The 26970-nt window shown below is 40.3% G+C and overlaps 1 protein-coding gene across 1 annotated transcript in view; it reads right to left on the minus strand.

Moving 5' to 3' along the window:
• Positions 1 to 26970, minus strand: part of RAPGEF5 (Rap guanine nucleotide exchange factor 5) — a 223278-nt gene that overhangs the window by 77642 nt on the left and 118666 nt on the right. The window contains exons 8-9 of the mRNA XM_075271487.1: positions 22272 to 22345; positions 5401 to 5523 (exon numbers count right to left, since the gene is read on the minus strand). Of these exons, the coding sequence (XP_075127588.1) occupies positions 5401 to 5523; positions 22272 to 22345 (197 nt within the window). The remainder of the gene's footprint in view (positions 1 to 5400; positions 5524 to 22271; positions 22346 to 26970) is intronic.

The raw sequence follows: 26970 nt of genomic DNA on the forward strand, positions 1-26970 counted from the left end.
TGGAAAATGGAAATCCTGAGCAATACTAAGATGGGAAAATATGAGGAGAAACATAAAAAGGCAGGGGGTTGGCCCTTAAAGGGGTTGTCCAGGTACACTTTACTGTAAAATCTGACAGTAACTGCACAGCGGGTGGGAAAGTTGCCCAAGTAACAGTCTGTCCCTCAGCGGGTATCATACATGGGTGCCATAATAAGAATAGCATCCTTGTATGATACTCGCTGAACATCGATTGGCAGCTGTCTTACCAATGTTAGATCAGATGGGAATACATGTGGACAATGATCAATTGTCTCGCCAAAGCAACTTGTCCCTTATGCTCAGTGGATGTTGTAGTTTGTTTATTTTAATGTAGATTGTGAGCCCCATATAGGGATCACAATGTACATTTTTTTCCTATCAGTATGTCTTTGTAGAATGGGATGAAATCTATGCAAACATGGGGCGAACATACAAACTCCTTGCAGATGTTGTTCCTGGTTGGATTCGAACCCAGGACTCCAAAGCTGCAGAGCTAACCACTGAGCCACGGTGTTGCACCAGTGCATGCTGTAGATTGGGGGGGGGGGGGGTCTGACTGCTCTGATCACTACGGATCTTAAGAACAAGACTGAATGTAGAGGTGGTCAGAGCAGCACACCCGCTCTGAGTTACTTTGGTGGGACAACCCAAGAAACACTAGACATGGAAAATTTACAAAAAGAGCAATACCTCACTCCATAAAATAAGAGATAAGTGTCTGATCAGTGGGGGTCTGAGAGTTCAGCCACTGATCACATACCCTACCCTAAACTCTTATAAAGAAGTATTTTCTATGTGTCCCAGGATATAAGCCTCCTACTTTTCCATCCTGTTCTGTGGTTGGTGGTAAGACAACTGGCTGCAGCAGGAGCCTCTCCTCTCTGCTCTGTCAGCAGTAGGACTGTTAAGCATACCCCAGGTTGAACAAACCCCGCCTCTTTGCCATCCAAAAGCTCAAAAAGGTATAGATCAGTAGTAGATTAAAGGGATTTTTCGGTCTTAAAATATTGATGACCTAACCTAAATATAGGTCACGCATATCAGATTAGTGGGGGTCTGACATCCAGCACCAACGCTGTTCTCCGCAACTGAAACATAGAAAATGGAGCACAAATCAGACCTGTAGTACAGTGGCAGAGCCAAGACACTGCAGTATAGCTCCCGTTCAGATAAATGATCGCTAACCTGCAGTACCTGATCTGTCCACTACACCTAGAACAGTGCTATCTGATTCCTGATCACTTCTCAGCTGCTGAAAACATTCATCAGGATTCATTGGGATTGGAATTCATTGGGGTGCCAGGTGTCAGATCCCTCCAATCTCACATATTGATGACCTATCCTTAAGATAGGTGATTAATATTTTTAGCCTGGTAGACCCCATTTAACCCCTAGGTCTCTGGGATTTCTCAAGAACTGTTTCACCAAAATACAGAAAATCTTAAACATTGCCAATTACTGTGAGGAAACTTATCTCTTATTGTATCATTCATATCTAAATGGATTTTGTTAGTTTTAAGAGGTTGTAAACTCTGGACAATATATTTCTGCTTTAAAGTTCTCTTGAAATTAAGCAGATATGGGAAAATCCCACGACTTGGACTCGCACTTATCAGCTGTAATCTTGGAGTAGCGTGTCAGCGAGTGTTCAGTCCTCTGTAAGCCACTGCAGGGAGAATCAAGCATTGCTCATGGATATCAAGGGGCTTTCTGTATCGTGCACCATAGTGCACCAGAATCCCTTAAATCTTCAAGGCATAAGGAGCGCTAGCTGTTTCTACTAGTAGCTTTCCTACCCACGAATATATTTAGTGAGGAATATAGAGGAATATGGATTTGGAGGCAGATTTTGGCTCCAAATTCCACCTGAAATTTGTCTCCTCTTCATTTCAATGGGAGGAACAGGCAGAATTTTTTCAGCTAGCAGAAAAAAACCCAGAATCCTGCTCCTTCTTCAGGCAGAGTCTACCCAAAACTTCAACTGAACTGAATGGGAGGTTGATTTTGGAGCGTGTTTTAAGAAAAGGCACCAAAATCAGTGTCCAAATCTGTTTCATATTCCTAAAGCAGATTTTTTTTCTACCAAACCAAATTCTTCCATGTCAACTCTTAATCAGTGGTCAGGCAAGACATGGCCTTGATAACTATGCAAAGCCTATGGCTAACTGGTCCAGTTGATCACACACAGTGATGCATGAGATATTTCCAGGATCACTTACATGTTGACATTGATAATGATATATTTGCTCTCGGACAGCTAGTCATATAAACAGCAAAGTCCTGGAATAATAAAGGTGCAGCAAGGCAAAGATTTCTAGGAGTTTTCTGTCCCCAGATGCTTATTTCATATTGATGATCTAACCACAGAATAGGCCATCAGTATATGATCTGTGGGGTCAGCAGATCCGGCTTCGTTCAGGCACCAGAATCATTGGAAGAAGAAGCAACTATTCCTATATACAAATAATAGGCTCCGAGCTACAGCACCATCTTCTGCTCCTACCGTTTCCACCACCTGTAGGTTTGCCAGTCAGTTGATCTGTGCAAAGACTGGGTACTATGGATAGGTTATGAGTATGAACGATGCACTTGAAGCCAGAGAACGCCTTTACACATTGTCACTAAGTAGCCAATTATATTGATAAAGTGCCAAATCTATCAACCCATTCATTCATCCCAACATACTACAGTGCCAGCTGCATGGTTTTTTAATTGATATTTCTTAGACTTGGTGCTATATATTGCTGGATAACAATTTTTGCAAATGGTTTAGTAAGGGAGTCACCTGGTCTCCAGCTACAGGTTGACCTCAGTGTTCTACAATATTTGTTTGTTTTTTTTATATTGATTTGGTTATAACCCCGCATTATGCAGTAAAGACTTCTGGGAAAGTCGGGCATGATGTTCAGGGTGCTTCCCAATAGAGGGCAGCATAACAGAGGCACTGTCTCCCTGTTTACATCTTGGGAGACAGATTTGCATATTCTTCCCATATTCCTTTGCAGTGGAGCAACTATGGCTGTATAAGTCTCCACACACCTGAGAAGGTGGTCTCTCCCTAAGGATGGACGTTATCCCCATAATCTGTTCTACAATAAGCAGATTGTAAACCACTGTGCTAATACTTATAGGACCTCAAACTACCTCGTAAGTCATAGTTTACAAAGCTACATACTACTAGAACAATACTACACAATACAAGGCATAAAATCTTATAACCTGATGATTTACATGGAGACATTATTTATCTTCCACACAATGTATATATTTCCCTAAGGACAAATACAGTATTTTTATCCTCGTTCATAGCTCACAACATGCCTTGTAGGCTAAGCAACAAATTTGCCAGTCTAAGGTTATGGAACGTGTTGACACAATAGATGACATTGACATAACTTTGCTACCAACGCAACATCTGTGGAAAATGACTAGCAGCAATTGGGAGAACGAGAAAAAAACAATAGAAAATAGAAAAATGAATGAAATAAATTCTGCGCTGTATATCACGTTGCCACAACACAACGTCCTGCCTGCCTGCCAAAAACTGCAAAGGGCAAAGGAGTGAACTAGAACTAGCAATAGGTAAATGAGTCAGATGCTCTACTGTCTATACACCGATCATAGTCATAGTTACCATGCAATATATAGTGATAAAGCATCACCACCAAAGATCAGTGTTCTAGTACAATCTGTAACCCCTACAGTGACATAATATACTACTGTCATGTCTATGGCCAGCCTTAGTAGGGCAAGCAAAGATGGCTATACACCATAAATACCGTACTTGTGTACCAAACACTGGTCAACTGAGCTATTCCTCCCTACCAACATACGCACCAGCACATTTATCTCAATGGGTATGTCTTAACACGAAAAGGAAACAGCAGACGCCTCTGCTGACGGGTTATCTCCCTCGAGAACAAAGGTTCAGACACATTGAAATTCAACCGCCTTATCATTCTTGTGTGTTCACTTCAAATAGAGAGGAGATCCGCAACACTTGTCTGTTATTTAAAAATTTACTTTTAATCCTTTCGTTAAAATTAGTCAAAAAAACATTCCAAGTGCAAAAGATAGAGAATACAAAGACAAAAAATTGTGTTTAAAAACTGCTAGCAGTAGTGATAGCGGTTTTTAAACACTTTTTTTTCTATCTTTTGCACTTGGAATGTTTTTTTTTTTTTGACTAACTTTAACGAAAGGATTAAAAGTTAATTTTTAAATAACAGACAAGTGTTGCGGATCTCCTCTCTATTTGAATTGAACACGTATGGCTTCAAACTTCTTGCAGTCCAGAAGTATGGATCATGCACCTTGTACTGGCATCTGAATGGTGAGCTGCATATCAATATTGGGTTGTGTTTTTTTTTTTTGAGACTTTCATCATTCTTGTCCCTGACATCATCCATTATACATCTCCATACACATTGTGGTTTTGGCCAACATATACAGATGTAGCAGAGTTAACCCAAACTCCTACAATTGGTTAAACTGATGCAGAAGGCAGAAAAAACCACAATGGAAAGTAATAGAATAATGTTCTTCCCATGACTTTTCATTGCTGTTTGTTGTCTTTCCTGATAAGATGTCACACTTCAGTAGTTTAACCAATCATGGAAGACAACAAACATCAACTAGAGACATTTATCTAAGACTTTGCATTGGTTTTTGTTGCCTTCCATGATAAAATATCACACTACAGTAGTTTTACCTATTGCAGATGTCTGGGATAACTCTACTATATCTGTATGTAATGTGTAAGACCACTGCGTATTCACAATGTAAACTAGTATAAACGCTAAAAAAAACATGTCCCAGGCCAGACCTATGTAATAGTATGCTATACAGTGGTATACATACATCACTAAAAAACCAAAACATATACTGCCTGCCATATTTTTTTGCCCGATGTCCTTGTACTGAAAAACATAAACATATAGTAGCATAAAGAATAAAGTTGTGACAATGCACAACACGTAACTGAATGGTTGCATTACGGACATAGCATAGCATTTGTCATAGTCATATAAGTGTATACACTTTTAAGGCCATATGTAAGACGTACGTAAGTAACAAGGTGTAAGCGAGTAGAAAAGGTAATGTATACTGCCAACCATAAGCACCTGAAAACTCAATAAACCCCATATACAACCAATTATGTAAAAATATCAAAAGTCTAATGTAGACTAGGATATAAGAAATACTAGGATATAAGACATAAACCTACTTCTCCAAAAGTCTCAGCCAGAACAACAGTTCAGCACCATATACATTATTACCATTATCATATATTGTTTTTTATTGCCATTTGTTAGGTCTATGGTCACATATACACCACATCGGCTCTAATGTGTCTGGAAAGAAGTTACAAAGACCTACTTGTTGTTCCCTCTTGTCAGGTGTCTTAGCCGCCGATGGTAAGATCTGATCCCTGGTCAGCTTCTGTACAAAGTCAATGCGTCTGAAATCTTCTCGTCCATGCAGCTTGCACATAACTCCGGCCTTGAGGGTTGGAGAAAGAGCAAATAAATACTTAAATCCACAGTCGAAAGACATGTCAGTGATGACAGGTTCACTCAGGACACATAATATATTCTGCAAACGTTTATCAGATGATATAGAACGGATCACCAGTATATGTATCAGAGTATGTGCAGGCTCACTGCTGTATGAAATATCCTAATTCACAATCCACTATGTGTGAGACTGTTATGCTGACTTTTTGTTTGTTCCTCTCCACCTATTTCCTGTTACATAGGAGAATTGTAACAAGAGGTTAAAAACCCATGGGAAAGCTTGTCAGGAACAAATGTGACACTGGACGGAGAGATGTAGGCTTGTCATTCCTATAAATAACATTGTAGCACCTCCTTTTCATCTACTTGGAGTCCTTGGCCCTCACCACAAAATAAGTTTTCAAGTCCAGCGATAAGCGGGAACTGCTACATGAGCCAACAAGGCCCTCGAAACATTCAGTTTAGGCTTCTATAAAAGGTTTCAGTGAGGTTAGAGATTCAGCAGACATGATGTTGTTAATGGGGGTTTCCAGTTTGGCCAATAAATGTTATTGTTTGTGTAACGAAAAGTTGTATCATTTCTCATGGTTTTCTAGATCTCGGCTTACTGTTATTCTTGTAATACTTTCAATGGGTATATAGTCAGTCCATGGTCATGTAATATACAGTCCATGGTCATGTGATGTACAGTCCATGGTCAAGTGATATTCAGTCCATGGTCATGTGATGTACAGTCCATGGTCAAGTGATATACAGTCCATGGTCAAGTGATATTCAGTCCATGGTCATGTGATGTACAGTCCATGGTCAAGTGATATACAGTCCATGGTCAAGTGATATTCAGTCCATGGTCAAGTGATATTCAGTCCATGGTCATGTGATGTACAGCCCATGGTCATGTGATATACAGCCCATGGTCATGTGATGTACAGTCCATGGTCAAGTGATATTCAGTCCATGGTCATGTGATGTACAATCCATGGTCATGTGATGTACGGTCCATGGTCAAGTGATATTCAGTCCATGGTCATGTGATGTACAGTCCATGGTCAAGTGATATACAGTCCATGGTCAAGTGATATTCAGTCCATGGTCAAGTGATATTCAGTCCATGGTCAAGTGATATTCAGTCCATGGTCATGTGATGTACAGCCCATGGTCATGTGATGTACAGCCCATGGTCATGTGATGTACAGTCCATGGTCAAGTGATATTCAGTCCATGGTCATGTGATGTACAATCCATGGTCATGTGATGTACGGTCCATGGTCATGTGATGTACGGTCCATGGTCAAGTGATATTCAGTCCATGGTCATGTGATGTACAGTCCATGGTCATGTGATGGGCACACAGGTGCACGGCTCATTATAGTCACAGCACAGTAATCAAACATCTGCCTGGCACTGAGACGTGCACCTGTGTGCTCATCACATGACCATGGACTGATTTTTATTCACTGAAAGTACTCAAAGAATGACAGCAAGTAGAGATCTAGAAAACGTTGAGGAACTTATAGTATATTGGAAAATTATATAACATTTCATTACTTAAACCATAACATGTACTTGCTGAAACTAGACAACCTCTTGAACAAACAAAATACAAGAAATGTTGGTTATCAAATTGTGGATCTCCTGCTGTAACAAAACTACAACTAAGGGACTTAATGCACCAGAAACAATGGAAGCCGTCACTGGGAAACGTGATATCAAACCACCCTTAGCCCAATAGGTGCACAGTTTTCCTGAAAAATCAATTTTAAAATATGAGGCTGAAATGCAATGAAGGGATGCCAGAACCTCCAAGGGCTCGCTCTCCAGATCTAACCTCTGTCCTTATATACTTGATTGACAGCCTCTTCCTATCCTACAGCTATGACGCTGCTTCTTGGCACGTGGCATTTCTTAGATGGAGTCCTAGGAGGCTCTGACACACCAAGTGCACTTATTGTGTAACTTTCAGACAACTTTTGATTTTCTGGCAGTATTTCTGTCATTAATAAATTTCGTTATATACTTTATTAACAAATTTTGGCTCCTATTTGTGAAATCCTGTATTTTTTTACTTTCTCTCTTGTTTCTGTATTGACAGCTCTTTCTCTTTTTGCTTAGACCCCCCCCCCCCCATGTATGACTAGAACGATTTGCTGTAACTTTTTTGTCACTTTGCTCCTCCTGCTGTATAACATGCTACTACATTATGCTAGGTTCACACTTGCGTTTGGTCTCTGCTCGTTGGGTCCCCTTGGTGACCCGGGAAACTAATCCGCTTAAAAAAATAAAAAAAAAGCTATAATTGGGTCCATCCGATTTCGCTTGCAGGACTTTTCTCTCTGTATTTTTTAAGCGGAAAGGTCACACCAAATATTGATTTCATTCAGATTACCCTTTTGTTCATTCACTTTTACCACCTTCGCTAAGTCCAGCTCTTTGTATTTGTTAATACTCTACTGATTCCAGCACAGTTGAGAATTTTTCTCTAACCCACAGTCTTTCTGAGCAATAAGTGCAGTTAGTTTTGGTGCCTGATATGTTAAGTCTCTGTACGGTCAGAGCAGTACAGTACAGGGTTGATGCCTTAGCTTTTCAATACAATAATAAAACAAAAGGTTTTCAGTACCAAAGTTTACCCTCCAAGTGTATGTTCACATCAAACAATCACTTTCCAAATGCATACCTAGATCCAGTGGAGCTGGGAATGGACACCCATCTTCATAAGATCATGGAAGAACAATGTTAATCTGGATAGATCATTTTACATATCCCAGATTAAAACATAGGAAGTGTGGGAATTCAATAGAAGCCAAAGACACAATGTAATGTCACAAGGTGAAAAGTCATAACAATGTATCCTCCCATGTACTTTTAATGTAATATACAGCGCTAATATCTGCAAGAAATCTTCCCTTCTAATTTTAATACTTTCCTGCATGGAAGGTCACCGTGTACTAAGAGCAGAGGACCAGGCTATGGTACAGCACTATAAATAAGTAAACTTTATTTAGACAGTGTACCGGAGCCTTTCCTCTAAGCTTCAAGTCTTTATTTAACAGGTTTTCCAAGAATCAAGACTTATCAACCATCCACTGCACAGATCAAAAGTGGCTGATTGTTCGGGTCCCACCATTAACAACAACACCCCCCCCACCCCCACCCCCACTCCCGTTCATAAGAAAATGGTCCTGTGTACCCATTTGGAAGGAACAACAAGCCAAGTACACCCAAAGGAACGGCGGAAAAAAAAGAGTAGTAAAAACAGTGAACAGCATAGTCTCGCATACATGAAAGCCTAAACAACAGAATCTATGTCAAGTAGTGTGGACTACTATGTGCAATTTGTGGACCTCAGACGAAAGCAAGGAAAAATAGGATGTTTCATCCCGCCCATGAGTATAGATAATTTAAAAAATGGCAATATTGAAGGACGGTCTTTAGAATAAGTCATCAATATCAAATTGGTGGTGGTCCAATCCTCACAACCCCCAACACGATCATCTATCTAAGGCTGATGTTGCAACCTCTTCATTTGTGTACACTACTTTGAGCTACTTATAGTTAATAGCAGAGACATAGGAGATTACATATGTCAGATCCCATCTGATAAATGATAAGTGTCAGAGGTCAGAGCTCCACCAATCTAATATCGATGGCTTAATAATGAAATTATTTCCAGCATACTCAAGCAACAAGAGTCGCCTGCATGGCTACAGCGTTACTTGCCTTGTGAAACTATCCAATATCGGGCCACAGCGAAAAAGTGCTGTAGGAAAAACTGTGGCAAAAACGTAACTTGTTTTTTCCCACAGTGTTCTTCACAGAAAGTCTGCAGAGGTTTGCTTTGAGGACTTTCTGCTTCAATTGTACCTATAGGAGAACTGACAGCATTTCCATAGGTATCATTGACATGCTGCAGTTTCCAAAACTGCAACGTGTTTGGCAATGTGTGGTTGTGATCCACTAGAATCCCATCCACTTTGCAGTGACTATAAAACGCCTTGGCCAAAGTGCAATAGTTATGCAATAAGGGGGAATTTGCAGTTTATTCCTCTTTTTTTAAAGATATGACAAAGACCAACAAAGAAGAGTTATCTCCACCTATAGGGAACAAGTCCTCTGTTCAGCAGTACAGATACAATGGAGCTCACTATTGAGTCCAGAAATGCATTGCTTTTGTCTACAACTATTGTCCATAGAGGAGACATTAACTGCTCGCTTTCCTGGGGATGATCAATGCTGAGACCTTAACCTGCAAGGAACAACTGCTTTAGAAGACATTTACCTAAGAAAATTACTGTGATTGATCACCTTTATGAAATCAATAGAGCTTTACGGGTTAAAGCAGATGGAGCAAATGTCAGAGCCAAGTATTCTGAAATATTATTGGTCTCATCTAGAAAACCTATCTAGTGATCTATAAAAGGTAGACAGTCTCTGCATTGAGGGAAATTCAGAATAGGAAGTAACCAAAGAGTTAAAGAAAATATTAGAAAATTAAGAAATGAAAGCAGAATTTCCATAGCAGTGGCTTGGCGCAGACATTAGGTGCCCCTAGTGGCAGTGACTTGCACAGCAGTACATATTTCCAGCTTGCTCTCTTTTGTTTCAGTCAGTTCTAGAATTTTATTCATGATCCATGAAGAGGAAGGTTAAATAATGCTTTGAGTCAGGAAGTGTTTGAAGCTGTACCGCCATGCAAGGAGGTCTGAAGAGCAGAAAAAAAAGTTGAAAAAGTCATGGAAACTGTTTATAGAGAATTAGCATGATCAAGTCTATAAAGATGGAGGTGTTCAGTGACGTGGCATCAGATTTAAGTGTATTTCTGCTATTGGAAATACATTAAAGTACATATACATGATACCGTATGTTGTCCCAGTCGGCTGCAGACTAAAAAACATCTGACCATATACAGAATTAAGGCTGAGTTCACACGGGGTATTTTGGTCAGGATTTTGAGGCCATATCCGCCTCAAAATCCTGACCAAATAGACAGCTCCCATTGAAATCACTCGCTTTGGGACATCCACCTTAAGACACTCCATCCTCCCAACTAGGACCATTCATTTGGGCCTATTTCGGAGCGGAGTGCGCAACTGGATGCCAGTGCACTGCATCGGCATCCAGTCGCATCTACCCGTATTTTGTACCTCCGCCTCAGATTCCGGACCAAAAAACCCTGTGTGAACCCGACCTTAAGGGGTTGTCTGGTAAAGAAAACCGTTTTCATACTAGAGAATTCAGCATTGTTCAGAATTTCCATTTCTTAGGTCACCTTTACTTTTCAGGATCTGGTATGTCTGTGCATAAGGCTGCCTGTGTGTGCACCGGATTTACCAACCTGTACACTATGTGAGGAGATAATACACCTCTCCCTTATATACTATCCCATTATATGTAGCAGAGAGGCAGGGACTCCAAACATCAGAGATAACTATAATGCTAGGAGTTTGTCTACCGGCATAGGGTACAGACCAGTAAATCTGTCTCGCACATGGACCGAGTGTCACGTCTGAGACTTGGTAGTGTATAACCGGCCTTATAGCGATAACATACTGATGTCATTAGCAAGCAGCAGATTTACTATCATGGTTGTACATCTACTTATAGACCAACTTATCACCCAGCATCAGACCCTGTGCATCTTCAGACTGTCTACGCTTACACCATCGATTAGTAAATGTGGGCTGCAGGGGAACATTTGCTGTCAGGTTTCCTCCACAGATAACAGGTCCAACAACAAGATATCTTGTGTGTATCTTCTCAAGCATCAATACACCCCTGTAGCAGAAGGGGATAACACCTATGTTGCTTTTTGCAATGATAAAACTAATAGAAAGTTTTTGGGAAAGAAAAAGACAAGAAAATATTTCTAAAATAGGAGACAAATACGGCTAGAAGTCAGGAACGATCAATATATCTTTAAGACTAAGCCGTCGGCTCTCGGGTCCATCACGTTTACCAATAACTAGCGTGAGATAAGCATCACTACTTCAGCATGAATTCACCTTTCTAACACGTCCCTTCGGTCACCTAAGGACAAGGACACAGAATAAAATGTGAGCGTTCTCTGGCATCTCCTCTCTATCCGAATAAGCACAGACCAATGCTTAACAAACTATTTCAGCAGATGGACCTCTAAAAAGTGCTGACTGTCTCGAGTCTGTGAAAAAGACGGTATAAGCTACAGTACACTGCACAAAAACAGAAAATCTGCTATAATTGACACTGGAATCCGAAGGCCGGATTGGATTTAGACCTGTTTCCCGAAGAAAATGTAAGTTGTACATGGACAGTCTGTAACTCTATAGGGGGTTCGGAATAAACAGATGATCAAATGGGATATCCATGAGAAGGAATCTTACTAATCTATTCCTCATTGATAAATCATAAAATATTAGGTTGGGAATACTTATCTATTGTATACAGTCCACAAAGCCTATGCTTCATGCAGTGATAGGGTTGCCACTAATGTCCTGTGTGTTAGATATTAGGATCTGACACTGGCCATTTAGAGTCGGACCTCAGTATCTTGCCCCTTTGTCTGCCTCGACCTCCCCCACCTACTTAATAGTAATGAGCCCCATAACCATGCCAGGCATCAAAACCAGGAGCACTCACTGCTCAGCCAGGGACTAGAGGACATTTCTACTGTGCCTGAGTAATCCTATTAAAACAGATGTCATGACTTCAAACATGGCGTCTGCTCAGGAGCTGAATGGACACCACAAACATCTTAGAGGTTACAGTCTTGTCTTGAGCAGATGCCAATGGCTACGACTGTGAATGCAGGAACTGTCTATGGTTTTGGAATGGTCATAAATCCGACGATGATTTCCTTAGGGCTTATTCACACAACCACAAAAAATGGCTGACTTTGATAACACATTGAATTCAAGGTATATGTTCACATAGCCCGTGATATGCAGTTTTTGCCGTAAACACAAACATAGATAGTGGCATGTGAATAGGCCCAATGAAAATCATGGTCCAGTGACGGTCATTTAAAAAATGGCCATCACACTGCCACTATTCATTGCGCTTGTATGGACATTAGGTATGCAAAAAAAGCACGGCTGTGTGCATAAAGTCTTATTGTGGCTGGGTTATCTTCTCATACATGTAGTGTCCCTGCCTGATAACCTGTTCACAATAAGGAAATCATGGCTCAGTGCCAGACCACAGAATGTTCCTGCATTCACAGTCATATCCATTGGTAACCTATCAAGATAACAAAACGTGACCACTAAGATGGATGGCGAAAATCTTTAAAGCTCTGCAAAATTGTTAAGTACTTATATATGCTAAAATACCTAAACCTGATTTGTCTACAATGCAAATGTATTGAAAGGAAATCATGTAAAGATGGCAGCACTAGGCTCCAGATAACATAGGGGTTCAGTAAGGTTACCCCTAGACGCCAGACCATTGGCTACAAAGCACAACGTAGCAAGTTCAGGGCATGCAAAAAATATTCAGAATTGAGTCTGAAAAAAAAACAAAAAAACCCCTAGTCAATAATTCTCAAGGGAAACAAGTTTGGCAGCAGGATACTTTCTTGGACACCTATGTGACCTGCCACATATGGCGTCCTACATAAGAGCTCCACATTGGCTTGATTTTCTCCCAGGCAAGAGGTTTTCATTCTGCGGTTTGCTGAGTAGGTTTCCCCTTATCCATCTGCTGATGTATGAAAATACAACTTGGTGGTCACTAAGAAATGAAACAGTTTTGCATTGTAATGTATAATACACCGTCCACCAAAACCACATCTGATCTGTCCTGGTCATACTCTACATACACCTGAACTAATAGACTATGCAGTACAAGGCTCACAGGATACTTGGATAGGATCAATACACTTTGGCCAAAAGTTCAGAAAGTTTTCGTTTCATGACAGAGTGGAAAAGGTCAGCAAATAAGGCAGGATGTGGACGGCAGGGACCAAAGGAAGTTTTGACAGCCAGGATACACGGTTTGAACAAACACTATTTATGGTGAAGGACTGCGCAGGAAATGCTTTTCCAGCACACGTCATATAGTGAAGCGTCATGACTGCAGGATTAGGACAAGAACATGCTGACTGAAGTATAAGGGGAAATCAGACAGTACTGTATACGTAATGAGGTAGGAACACTGGAGAGACTTACCGAATTGGGAAAAAAGCATGATAAAAAATGTATTATTACCCCCAGCGGCCGGTCTATACGCTGCCAAACCTTTACAATATACATCTCTTTATTGCTTGTTCCCCTGATAGCGGCCATATGGTTTTACAGGTTACTGTGTGGATTACTGTGTTAGGTTACATCCACATCTATGTCAGAGTCCATAGCAAAGCCAATATAAAATTCAACTAACAAAATGAAGTGAAGGAAAGAAAAAAAAATGTAATCCCATTAATATTTGCTGTGATCGCCCTTTGGAGGAGGAGCCCTGGACGTGATGATATGGCGCCTGCAGAGCCCTGATCTCATCATCATCCAGTCTGTCTGGTATTACATGAACAGCCAGACGGCTTCAAGCAATCCTACAACCACAGAAGATCTGGGCTTAGTTCTCCAAGATGGTGGGAACGACCTCTATGCGGAGTCCCTTCAAAAACTGTCTGCAAGTACGGAGAAGAATTAATGGAAGGCAAAGGACGGTCATATCAAATATCGATGGGATTCAGATTTCTCTTTTGTTCATTCACTTGATTTTGGTCATTGAGAAAAATAAACAATTAACCCCTCTATTAAAAGCAATCTTACTTTGCAGCACTTTTTTCAAACTCGCCTAAAACTTCTGCACAGAATTGTATGTAACGCTTTTCATAAATTTCCATTGACAAAGCTGTAACATCTGGATGCTGCATTTTATAAAATAAAAAAAAGCAGCGACAAATTCCACAAAAAAAAATGGCCTGTGCAACCAGCAGGACCTTAAGGGGGCGTTCACAAAGAGTAATGTGGCGCTGATTGTGGCACAATAACTCGCATAAGAATCAGCGCTGATAAAAAGACTCCTATTGACTTCAACATGTTACGTGCATTAAACGAAAGCCATTGAAGTCAGTGTATATATATATATATATATATATATATATATATATATATATATATATATATACACACACACCGTATTTTTCGGACTATAAGACGCACTTTTTTCCCCCCAAATTTGGGGGGAAAAGAAGGGTGCGTCTTATAGGCCGAATGTGGCGCCTGGCATCCGCTGTAATAGAGAGGCGGAAGCCGGCAAGTGATAGACGCCATTACAGGTGCCGGGGCCTGCGACATCGCTGCGCTCCTCTGCCCTGCATGAAGCCAGCAGCGGGAGGAGTGATGCTATTCCGCTCCTCCATCCCCCCGCCGCTGGCTTCATGCAGGGCAGGGCAGCGATGTCTCAGGTCCCCGGCGTCTATCCTTCTCCGGCATCCGCCTCTCTAGTACAGCTGATGCCGGGTCAGTATCAGCGGCCCCTTCTCCCCCGGGGCCGGTCCCCACCGGCCCCTTACCTGTGAAGTAGCAGGCCGGCTCCTGCGCGGCGATATCGCAGGAGCCGACCTGTTCGGGTGACAGCCGGGAGCCTAATGAGGCTCCCAGGCCTGTCACGGCTATATTAGTATTGCGGCTGGTCTCAATGACCAGCCGTAATACTAATAGACAGAATGTCCCATAGACGGCAATACAGTTGTATTGCCGTCTATGGGACTTGCAATCAAGTGACCGCAGGTTCAAGCCCCTTTGGGGGGAATAAAATAGTAAAAAAAAGAAAAAAAAAAAAAAAAAAAAGCTTTAAAAATATATAATAAAAATATGAAATAAATAAAAGTTCTAAATCACCTCCTGTCCCTAGAATATATATATATATATATATATATATATATATATATATATATATAAAAGTAGAAAATCATATCATAAACCACCGTGTTTTTTTTTTTCAATAAAAGGTGATCTAAGCAATAGATATTCCCCAAAATGGTATAACTAAAAAGTACTTCTGGACCCGCAAAAAAAAAAAACACTCTATGCATCCCCGTACAGCTGCAGGGTCACCTGTCAATGTGGCCTTGCAGCTGTTGCAAAACTACAACTCCCATATATTAAATATTTTACCAGTTTTTGCTTCAAATTTTTTTTTCCCTATTTTCCTCCTCTAAAAAGTCTTATAGTCCAGTGCGTCTTATAGTCCGAAAAATACGGTATATATATATATATATATATATATATATATATATATATATATATATATAATTTTTTTTTAACAAGAAAGCCCACACTTGAGTCCAGCTTTACCAATGTTAAAAAATCTAATTTCATCTTATCAGAAGAGGGAAGACTGATTTTTCTCGATGACCCCAATGCATCAAACAAACATATCGATATCGAGTGCAGAGCCCACAGGTCAAAGCATGTTACTTTATCACGTAATGTCACCTGTATTGATTTACTGCTTCCTCCCTCAAGTCCTATATATCAAGTAATGAAGTATCCATTGATTCCTTCACTTTTAGACTGTACTATCAGTTATACGTATAGCCGCAGAGTAATATAACGTATCAGCCATTTTATAGGGTATATAATATCCAAGCACTGGTTGTGTATATATACCTGTAATCATATTAGGTAGAAAGGTAATTGAATATAGAAAGCCAGTGCTTTCATCTCGGTATTATTTTTTAGAAGTCGCGGTGACGGGCGGCGATCAGCTGTGCTCAGTGGATGATGGATTATAGAGATTGTGTTTATTATCTATAACACAACATCAAATGAGGCTTTGCTGGAAAGCGCGGCGCACAGGCTGTCCAAACCGTGTTGTGTGTAACAAGACAGATAGTTCAGTGAATTTCCTCCTCCCGGGGGAAACACCTAATGTTTTATCATGACAGTGAGGGAAATGCGAGAATTACATGGGGAATGGACGGGACTGGAAAAGCATGTGGTTGGCGGGTCCACATAAATGGAACAATCATGTAATACATTATTGATCTATTTCTGTATTGTCTGCCACTGTGGACAGGTTTTCGGTGTTACATTGTATCAAGGTCCAATATTAAAGGCTTCACCTTCCTACAGTATTATTTTTTTATGTCTATGTTCTTTTCACTTCGTTTTATTGCTGCATTGTTTTTATTTTTAGATTTCCATATTATTCTACATTTATGTTCCAGTATTATAGATTTATGGCATAAATACCCACTATGTAATATAACTAGTTGACAAAATTCAGACGCTCCCTAGGTTTTACTTGCATTTAATGTAGAGCCAGGCTGTTACCCATACAAATAAACTAGAACAATGTCTTCTCTGCATTTATCTTTTTTCTTATTTCTCAGCAGATCTTTTCTTGTACATTAAAGAAGAGGAATGGACCTGCCAGTTACTAATGTAAATGAAGCTAAATCTGAGAGATATAAATACATTCCTGCAGGAAAGCTCAGGAGGAAAGAAGAGTTGGTTAGTACAATGCAATAGTAAGATGTAAGGGAAAATTCCACTTAAAGAAGTAACAAAGTGAATAATATGAAAAGGTTCCCCAAAATCACTATAATGGTAACCAGGGGCATTTCCTGACAGTCAGCCTGTAAAGTGTCCATATGCTGTATACCAGGGGTAGGGAACGTACGGCTCTCCAGCTGTGGCAAAACTACAACTCCCAGCATGCATACTTGCTCTGTTGTTCCAGGAACTCCCATGGAAGTGAATGGAGCATGTTGGGAGTTGTAGTTTCACAGCAGCTGGAGAGCCGAAGGTTCCCTACCCCTGCTGTATAGTATACTCACAAGGGACTCCTAACATCAGACACATACTGGAGAGGACTCCTAAATATTTCAGCACACAGGGCTGACTGCAGGGATGAAGCCATCAAGTATTGAAAGCATGGATAGGTGATCGGTATCTGATCTGTGGGGGTCCAACACCAAGGCACCAGTCTCCAGAAACTGGTGCAGTGGACAGGAAACTTGTGCAGGCTGCTCCTATTCAAGTAAAAGGAGCAGAGCTGCAGCCTAGTCTACTATATAGCGGTTGTTCAGACGAATTGCAGCGCCACTCTTTTGACTGTAAATGGGAGCATCCTGCACCCGCTTGCCATCCACTGCTGCAGACTCTGATGCCTGGAGGCTTCCAGAAGAGCTAATCTGTACATGGTCAGGAATCGGACCCCATAGACCAGATAATGATGACCTATACTGTGGTTAGGTCATCAGCATTCAAAAGCCATATTACCTTTTTATTTTTGGTGGAAATTTCATTTAAACTTGGTTGTCTAAGAAAGCAAAACTAACTGGTGCAGCATTTATGTGATCACCACTGGGTGAGAAACTCCGAGATATCAACTTATCGCCAGGACAGTCCATATCTGGCTAGGCAAATGAACAGCCAACTAGGAAATGCAAAGACAAGCTGGGATTGTCAGAGCAAATCCATGTCCACTCTCATTCTAGCTGATGGGGAAGTCAATAACCACTACATAGGATTTAAACTTAGCTCATAAGGCCATATGGAGAGATGATAAAAGTAATTGTATGCTGAAATATAATGCAAATTTAGGCTAAGGCCCCATGTTGCAGAAAAATTGCTATTTTAGTTGAAGATTTTGCTGTGTTTTTTTTTTTTAGCCAAACCAAAGAATGGCTACAAATAGAATGGGAAATACAATGAAGGAAATAGTAATAATAAATAGTTCTGATCTTCCTACGGATCAGAACAACAGGTAGGTGACGCTGGTGTGTTGCTACCGTGAGGACACACTGATGTACTATTTCATGGCCTGAAAGAGATGTCCCTATGAGATGCTGCTGCATGGACTGGTCAGCGTACATGCTGTGTCCTGTATAGACAAGCGGACAAAAGAATGAAGCCTTGTATTCTGTGTTTTCTTCTAGATTCCAGCATTTGCTTCTATAGATTTTAGTAGGAGCTGCCAAGGCTTTCCATATAGAAAGCACACTCTTCTGCTCAGCATGGACACTGGGAAACCCTGTGTTACAATATCTTCTAAGGCAAGCGTTAAGGCGATAGATAGATGATAGATAGATAGATAGATAGATAGATAGATAGATAGATAGATAGATAGGCGATAGATAGATAGATACCAGATAGATAGATATATAGATACCAGATAGATAGATAGATAGATAGATAGATAGATAGGCGATAGATAGATAGATACCAGATAGATAGATATATAGATACTAGATAGATAGATAGATAGATAGATACCAGATAGATAGATAGATAGATAGATAGATAGATAGATAGATAGATAGATAGATAGATGTAAAAAAAACATCTGCAGGTGGGTATACTAAATCAGTCCATCACTGTAGCAGGAGGTACGCTTTAAGGCAATGGTAGGTTGTTATGTGCTCTCATTAATACAACTATCCTGTCATGTGGCAGACAATTAGGGTTTACTTTAAATTAACCCTTTCAGAACAGGGCAATTTTCATTTTTTTATGTTTTGATTTTTTACCTATGCCTTCCGAAAACTGAAACATTTTTATTTTTCTATTCACAGTGTCATGCAGGGGCTTACGTTTTGTGAGACAAGCTGCACTTTATAATGGCACCATTTAATATTCCATACAATGTACTGTAATGTATAAAAAAAAATGTTTTGACAGGTTTGCGGTGTTCACTGTGTGGTAAAGTGGAATGTTACCTACATTCTGCAGGTTAGTACTGTTGGGGGCTCAAGACCCCCTAGGTTATGTTTGTCGTAGGCCTAATTGAAAAAGAGGAAGTTACGAGCGCTCGGGTGACACACACAACAGACACAGCTGTCAGTTATTCAAGTGTCACACTTTATTGTACAGTATCTCAAGTATATATAGTCACAGACAAGCAGTAAGGCATATGATCTTATTACGTCATGTCACAAGGCAGGCTGAGGCTAAAAAGCCTTTGTCTTAAAGCTTCCATCTTTGCTGCTTAACAGACAATTTTAAGCTATAAGAAGCTAAAGATTTGTGCTGATGATCAGTTTCAGTTCTCCCCCTCACCCATGTGATTTTGAACTGCAAGCCATGTATTTTCCAAAAGATATTTTCACCCTTCACAGTACCATCGCTGTCATACTAAATTTCCATCTTTATTTTTCAGATTTTAATACCTTTAAAAATTATGAACTAAAAAAAACAAAAAACTGTTATTTGTGTCACCATATTATGACACAAATTATTTTATAATTCCATGTACAGATCTAGGTAAGCAGTCATTTTACTGGCAGGTAGTGTTTTTTTTTATTGATCGCATTTTGGGGAACGTCTGCCATTTTGATCAATTCACGTCTGACCTCACGTCTGGCATCTGAGAGGTTAAGTGCCGGAGAACGGTGACATCTTTGATCACAGACACTGCAGGATGCCATATTTACTACCATAACATCTGCTGTAATAGTATGAATAGTATGCTGCATGCCATAAAGGGGTTAAACCCAGTAATAAAAGATAAACGTGAACAGTAGATGATCCAGGCCTCATTTGTTTATCAGCTGCAGCATTTTCTGCATGTTCATGAAACAGTCTTTTAGAAATCCTGTAGGAAATAAAGGGGTTAAAACCCTGCTCCACCATTGACTTAAGGCTAGCTGAGGTTTACAGTTTAGTCAAGGGGTCAAGGGGTATGGTTTAACTATCATATGACCACTGGGTTCAAAGAAAGAAGTGTCATGGTGGCTACACCCAGTGCTCATTGAGTACCATCTATTACCATCCATGCGTTCTCTATGAGGAGTCCAGCTCTCCTGCAACTGTATAATCGCCATGGAGTTGCAGAGTTTGCAAAGGCTTTTTGAGATGATGTTGCAGAGTTAAAGGGGTTGTCCACCTTCAAACCAATATTAAGAGACAAATGTTATTGGTTGTATAATAAAAAGTTCTACAATTTTCCAATATACTTTTTGTATCAATTTCTCACAATTTTTCTAGATCTCTGCTCATTTATTCTGTTACTTCTAGTGGATGCAAGTCTGACCCTGGTCATGTGATTTACGTTTTACGGTCATGTGACGGGCACACAGGTGCGCAGCTCGTTACCAGGCAGATGTCTGATTACTGTGCTGTGACTATAACGAGCAGCACCTGTGTGCTCATCACATGACCATGGACTGTACATCACATGACCATGGACTGTATATCACATGACCATGGACTGTACATCACATGACCATGGACCGTATATCACATGATCATGGTCAGAATTTCATCCACTAGAGGTAAACAGAATGAATGACAGCAAGCAGAGATCTAGCAAACTGTGAGGAATTGATACAGAAAGAATATTGGAAAATTGTACAACTTTTTAGTACACAAACAATAATATAGGTCTGAAAGTGACCAACCCCTTTAAATGTAGTCAGTGAGTAATTAAAGGGGTTTTCCAGACCTTGGGTAGTTTTTCATACTGATGACCTTTCCACAGGATAGGCTATCAGTATCCAACTAGCAAGAATCTGACTCTCAGACCTTGCTTGGATCTGCTGATCCAGCTGACTCCTGACGTCTGAAGCTACTACATTGGACAAGAGTAGAAGCAGCTCTGCTACTAGTCAAGTAATAGATGCAGATCTGCAGCCCTGTCCACTCTATAGTGATGGTCCGAGGTACTGCAGTTCTGGTTCTGATTCTTAAATAAGATGAGAGCTGCTTCTGGCCCTGTCCGCTGCAGTAGCTTCTGGCACCAGGAACATCCACATGAGTTGGTCAATGTGAAGTTTGTGTGTTGGGACGCCACCGATCAGATACGGACAACCTATCCTGTGGAAAGGACATTGGTATTAGAAACCACATTGGAGACAGAAAACCCTTTTAGGCCAGGGCCCCAAATCGCGGTGTTGAATAGTGCAGGCAAAGTGGATGTGATTCATGCGAATCCCATTCCCACTTTGTGGAAAAGATCGTAACATGTCAATTATATCTACAGAAACGCCGGCGGCTTTCTCGTAGATATAATGTTAAGAGAAAGTCCGCAGAGGAAAACTGTGAACTTTCTCTTAAAAGCGCTGCGGAAAGAACCGCAATACATTCACGCAGCGGTTCTTCCCGCAGCGCTTTAGTTCTGCGGATACGGCCCGTGGGGCCTTAGCCTTAAGTAAGTCACGATAATGAGTGAAGATTTGTACTGGCATGATACCACCACACCAGATTAGTAGATTATTATGGGCTAAGTATTCAGGAAAATAATGTGATAAAAAAGCTGTTCTGTTGTTCTAATAGTATTGGATGTAAGACTGTGAGAGTGAATATAAATGGCGTATAGAGGAGAATGCTCACATGTGCCTGAAGAAAGCGTCAGGTGAAAGCCAGGCTTGGGACTACGTGAGGGGCGCAGCTAGAGTTTTTACCTGATATGCGCTGCTTTTACCTGGTGCTGTGGGTACAATAAAATAGATTTTTTTGGTTTGACTGTTTTTGTTGATCCATTGAGGAGAACATTTCCTCATCTACCCCGCTGACATAACAGTGACCCGACATGGAGGATTAGGGATAGGATAACAAACAGCCGTGGACATCTAAACATTCACACTGTGAAGATTAAAGAAATTACATTTATGGAATTCTCCACATAGTTATCTTTGGGCTATGTCATCGGACAGTGTCTTTTATTAATTCGGATTTTACAGATGCCAAATACACTTGTGAATGATCTTATATTGGCATGTTTAGGGCGTATGCACCTTATTATGTGGAATACATATACGGAGATCAGCATACAATAAGTACAACATGTGATGTGATAGATGATTACCTCGGTGTCTGATGTGTGCTCAGAATTTGTTGGACTGGACTCTTCCGTGCAGTTAAACTCCTCTTCATCACTGACTGTAAAAGCAAAGGAAAAAGAATAGGACAACAGTCAGTGTCTCAGGGTATATGATACTAGTCCGACAGGTGAATCCAGACCTTACAAGAAGTATAAAATCATATATGGCCATCTGTGGGAAAATGATAAAACCTGTGAAGATTAATATTCAGGAAAATTTTCATTTTAGTTCCTGCTCAGTCTGGGCTTAGGAGTCCAGTGGGCGGTGTAGTCTATGCTGTCCACCGGTTTCCTTAGGTAACTGTTATTTTCTGCGGATTAGGTTTTCATTCCCCAAGCAGACTCACCAAACAGAAACTCACGCGCAGATGTGAACCGGGCCTAAGACGTGCGTCAATGAGCCCTTATGTTTATTACTTACGTTTAAGGCTTGTTCATGTAACAAAATGTATTAGTACATGACAAAGCTTGAGATAGAAAAAAATACATGTATTACTTGCTGTACTGGCAACACCGTCCTATAAGATCATAAGACTACAAAAGCAGCAATTTTCCTAACCCTGTGTTTTCTTGGGAAGTTTTCCCTGTGATGAAACAGACATAAAACCTGTGGTCTTTGGAGAACCGCCAAATGCAGGGTACTTAGGTTCATGCCAACACAAACTGTATACTGTTTTTTTTATGCCTCTGAGCCTGGGAGAAATCTAGTATCTCCATATATTTTACGTCATCTGGAGACAGCTCTTCTTGATGTATAGATCCTGTGCAAAGCAGCCCCAGATGGACATATATTACATCAGTATTTACATTTCATAGCTTTTCTGTCCTTCAAACAAGTCGTATATAAGAAGGAAAGTAGTCCGAGGCATTCCCAAGCAATAAGAACAGTTATACCGTACAGGCAAAGTGTTTTGTGGCTACCACTAGCATTATTTGTTCTATTTTGCATTACAATATTATAGTTGTGAGGTGTATCCAGGAACAAACACAGAGTATATAGCAGCAGAAATACCGCAACACCTTATACATGATGCAAGGAAAGGTTCATATTTTATTTATAGTAATAATAATCCATATGCACAGCAAATAATATACCAGTTAGGGTCTTCTTCAAGTCACATCTTGAAAGTGTATTGTAGAAGAAAGACAAATTCCTCCTTCTTATTTAGGGGATGAATATGAATACAATGTGAATCTCTGTATCATAGAAGACCTTTCACCACCTCCACCAGTTCTGATTCCAGCACAGTTGGAATTTTTTCTATAGTTTACACTATTCCAGTGCAAGAAGCGCAGTTAGTTTTGGTGCCTGATGTGCTATGTAAGCTCTGTAATGTCAGGTGGGCGGTGTCAGGCAGGGGGTGTTATTCAGAACACCAATCAGAGGCAGCCAGTGTCAGAGCTCAGAATCACACCCCATGTCTGCTCCTGCCTGACACCGCCCTCCTGACAGCACAGAGCCTAGACAGTATATAAGGCACCAAAACTAACTGCATTGATTGCTCAGGAATGGTGGGGGCTAGAGAAAAAATCCTATCTGTGCCAGAATCAGTGAATTTGAGTCTAAGAGTGATCAGTTGAAAACAGTGAGAAATAGGACATTCTATTTCCTGACCGGATAATCACAATGTCCATCACTAAAAAAAAGACTGCATGTGGATATTGCTATAGAGCAAGTCATTAAATGTTTTTTTTTGAAGGAGAGTTAAAATATTGATGACCTATCCCAAAGATAGGTCACTAATATCAGATCTGTCAGGATCTGACACCTCCATCTATTAGCTACTCTTAGCGACTGATACACAGATAAAGGAGCAGGAAGCAGACAGCTATGTTATCAGTGTAGTGTCCGAAACGAGTAACTGCTTAATTCCCATTTAAGTGAGTAGGAGCTGAGTAGTACCTGGTTTGGCCGCTACCCAGAGAACAGAGCTGTCTGCTGCCTGCTCCATTCTCTGTGTATTGGCTAATAAGAACAAATGATTAAGTAAAGAGACACTCACAGCAGACAGAATGCTTAGGGTCAATGGCAATTGAGGAAAGCTGTGGTAGGGCACTAGGGAAAGTTGAACAGCATTTGATGCAAAGAGAGGACTGCTGAGCACTCGTAGGCATTGGCCATAGGGTAAGGTATTGTCTGTTCCACCTGCAACCATTATAACCAATGCAACCCATTCTCAGGTATGAGAATGCAGTTTTTGACTCTATTTAACCTGCAAAACCCTTCTCATCCGTTTTGGGTTTTTTGGTGCACATTCTGTTTTGATACACTTCTTTACATTGTAACCACTTCAAATTCATAACTTCTATAAAGTGGGCTGCATTGTATAATTTATTTTATCCTCCTATTGTATTATCTTCCCTCTGCCTGTTTGTATAGTTTTGTGAATTTTCTTTTTTGTCTTTTTACAACGGTCTACAAGTTATTTTATGTGAGCAGGGGTATTTACTGCAAAACGCATTAGAATTTTTCAATGAATAAATCTGTTTAATCCTTTAAAAACTTGGGACTTAGATTCAGAGTTGTGGCGGAGTTGAAATGAAACCTCAGAGAAAAAAAGTTACAGACTAAGTCTTCAAAATATAATTATTGCTGACTATAATTTACAATTATTACTAGTGTATGGTTAATTATATGCATAGTTACATACAGTCCTATGAAAAAGTTTGGGCACCCCTATTAATCTTAATCATTTTTTGTTCTAAATATTTTGGTGTTTGCAACAGCCATTTCAGTTTGATATATCTAATAACTGATGGACACAGTAATATTTCAGGATTGAAATGAGGTTTATTGTACTAACAGAAAATGTGCAATATGCATTAAACCAAAATTTGACCGGTGCAAAAGTATGGGCACCTCAACAGAAAAGTGACATTAATATTTAGTAGATCCTCCTTTTGCAAAGATAACAGCCTCTAGTCGCTTCCTGTAGCTTTTAATCAGTTCCTGGATCCTGGATAAAGGTATTTTGGACAAACAATTCAAGTTCAGTTAAGTTAGATGGTCGCCGAGCATGGACAGCCCGCTTCAAATCATCCCACAGATGTTCAATGATATTCAGGTCTGGGGACTGGGATGGCCATTCCAGAACATTGTAATTGTTCCTCTGCATGAATGCCTGAGGATTTGGAGCGGTGTTTTGGATCATTGTCTTGCTGAAATATCCATCCCCGGCGTAACTTCAACTTCGTCACTGATTCTTGAACATTATTCTCAAGAATCTGCTGATACTGAGTGGAATCCATGCGACCCTCAACTTTAACAAGATTCCCGATGCCGGCATTGGCCACACAGCCCCAAAGCATGATGGAACCTCCACCAAATTTTACAGTGGGTAGCATGTGTTTTTCTTGGAATGCTGTTTCTTTTTGGACGCCATGCATAACGCCTTTTTTTATAACCAAACAACTCAATTTTTGTTTCCAAAATGAAGCTGCCTTGTCCAAATGTGCTTTTTCATACCTCAGGCAACTCTATTTGTGGCGTACGTGCAGAAACGGCTTCTTTCTCATCACTCTCCCATACAGCTTCTATTTGTGCAAAGTGCGCTGTATTGTTACCGATGCACAGTGACACCATCTGCAGCAAGATGATGCTGCAGCTCTTTGGAGGTGGTCTGTGGATTGTCCTTGACTGTTCTCACCATTCTTCTTCTCTGCCTTTCTGATATTTTTCTTGGCCTGCCACTTCTGGGCTTAACAAGAACTGTCCCTGTGGTCTTCCATTTCCTTACTATGTTCCTCACAGTGGAAACTGACAGGTTAAATCTCTGCGACAACTTTTTGTATGCTTCCCCTGAACAACTATGTTGAACAATCTTTGTTTTCAGATCATTTGAGAGTTGTTTTGAGTAGCCCATGATGCCACTCTTCAGAGGAGATTCAAATAGGAGAACAACTTGCAATTGGCCACCTTAAATACCTTTTCTTATGACTGGATACATCTGGTTATGAAGGTCAAAGCTCACTGAGGTTACAAAACCAATTTTGTGCTTCAGTAAGTCAGTAAAAAGTAATTAGGGGAATTCAAATCAATAAAATGATAAGGGTGCCCATACTTTCACACCGGTCAAATTTTGGTTTAATGCATATTGCACATTTTCTGTTAGTACAATAAACCTCATTTCAATCCTGAAATATTACTGTGTCCATCAGTTATTAGATATATCAAACTGAAATGGCTGTTGCAAACACCAAAATATTTAGAACAAAAAATGATTAAGATTAATAGGGGTGCCCAAACTTTTTCATAGGACTGTATTTACTTTCGTTGGATTTCAATCACTGGCTTTTTAAAGACTTGGGCCGTTCACAAATTTTATTATAGATTCCTTTCCCCTCTCTACATGAAAATGCAGTGAGAAAAGCGCCACAAGCAGCACTTTTCTCACCGCATTTTTTGCGCGGAAACCACAAGGACCCCATTATAGTCAATGCGGCCCACCGGTTTCCTAAGGTAATCGCTTTTTTATGCGGATTACGTTTCCAAATGGACACCCAAAACAGAAATCCGAACGCAGATGTGAATCTAGCCTGAGAAAATCTATACGGATTCTGAGTGACTTTGGCTGTTGGAGTCAGAGTCCTGCTTAATCTAAAAATTTCTCACGAAGGTAGAGCTAACCCTTTATTCCTTTTGATGAATCCCTCTCCACTGAGTCATCTTACATAGAACAAAAAA

The sequence above is a fragment of the Leptodactylus fuscus genome, chromosome 4 (assembly GCF_031893055.1).
Source record: "Leptodactylus fuscus isolate aLepFus1 chromosome 4, aLepFus1.hap2, whole genome shotgun sequence".
Lineage (NCBI taxonomy): Eukaryota > Metazoa > Chordata > Amphibia > Anura > Leptodactylidae > Leptodactylus > Leptodactylus fuscus.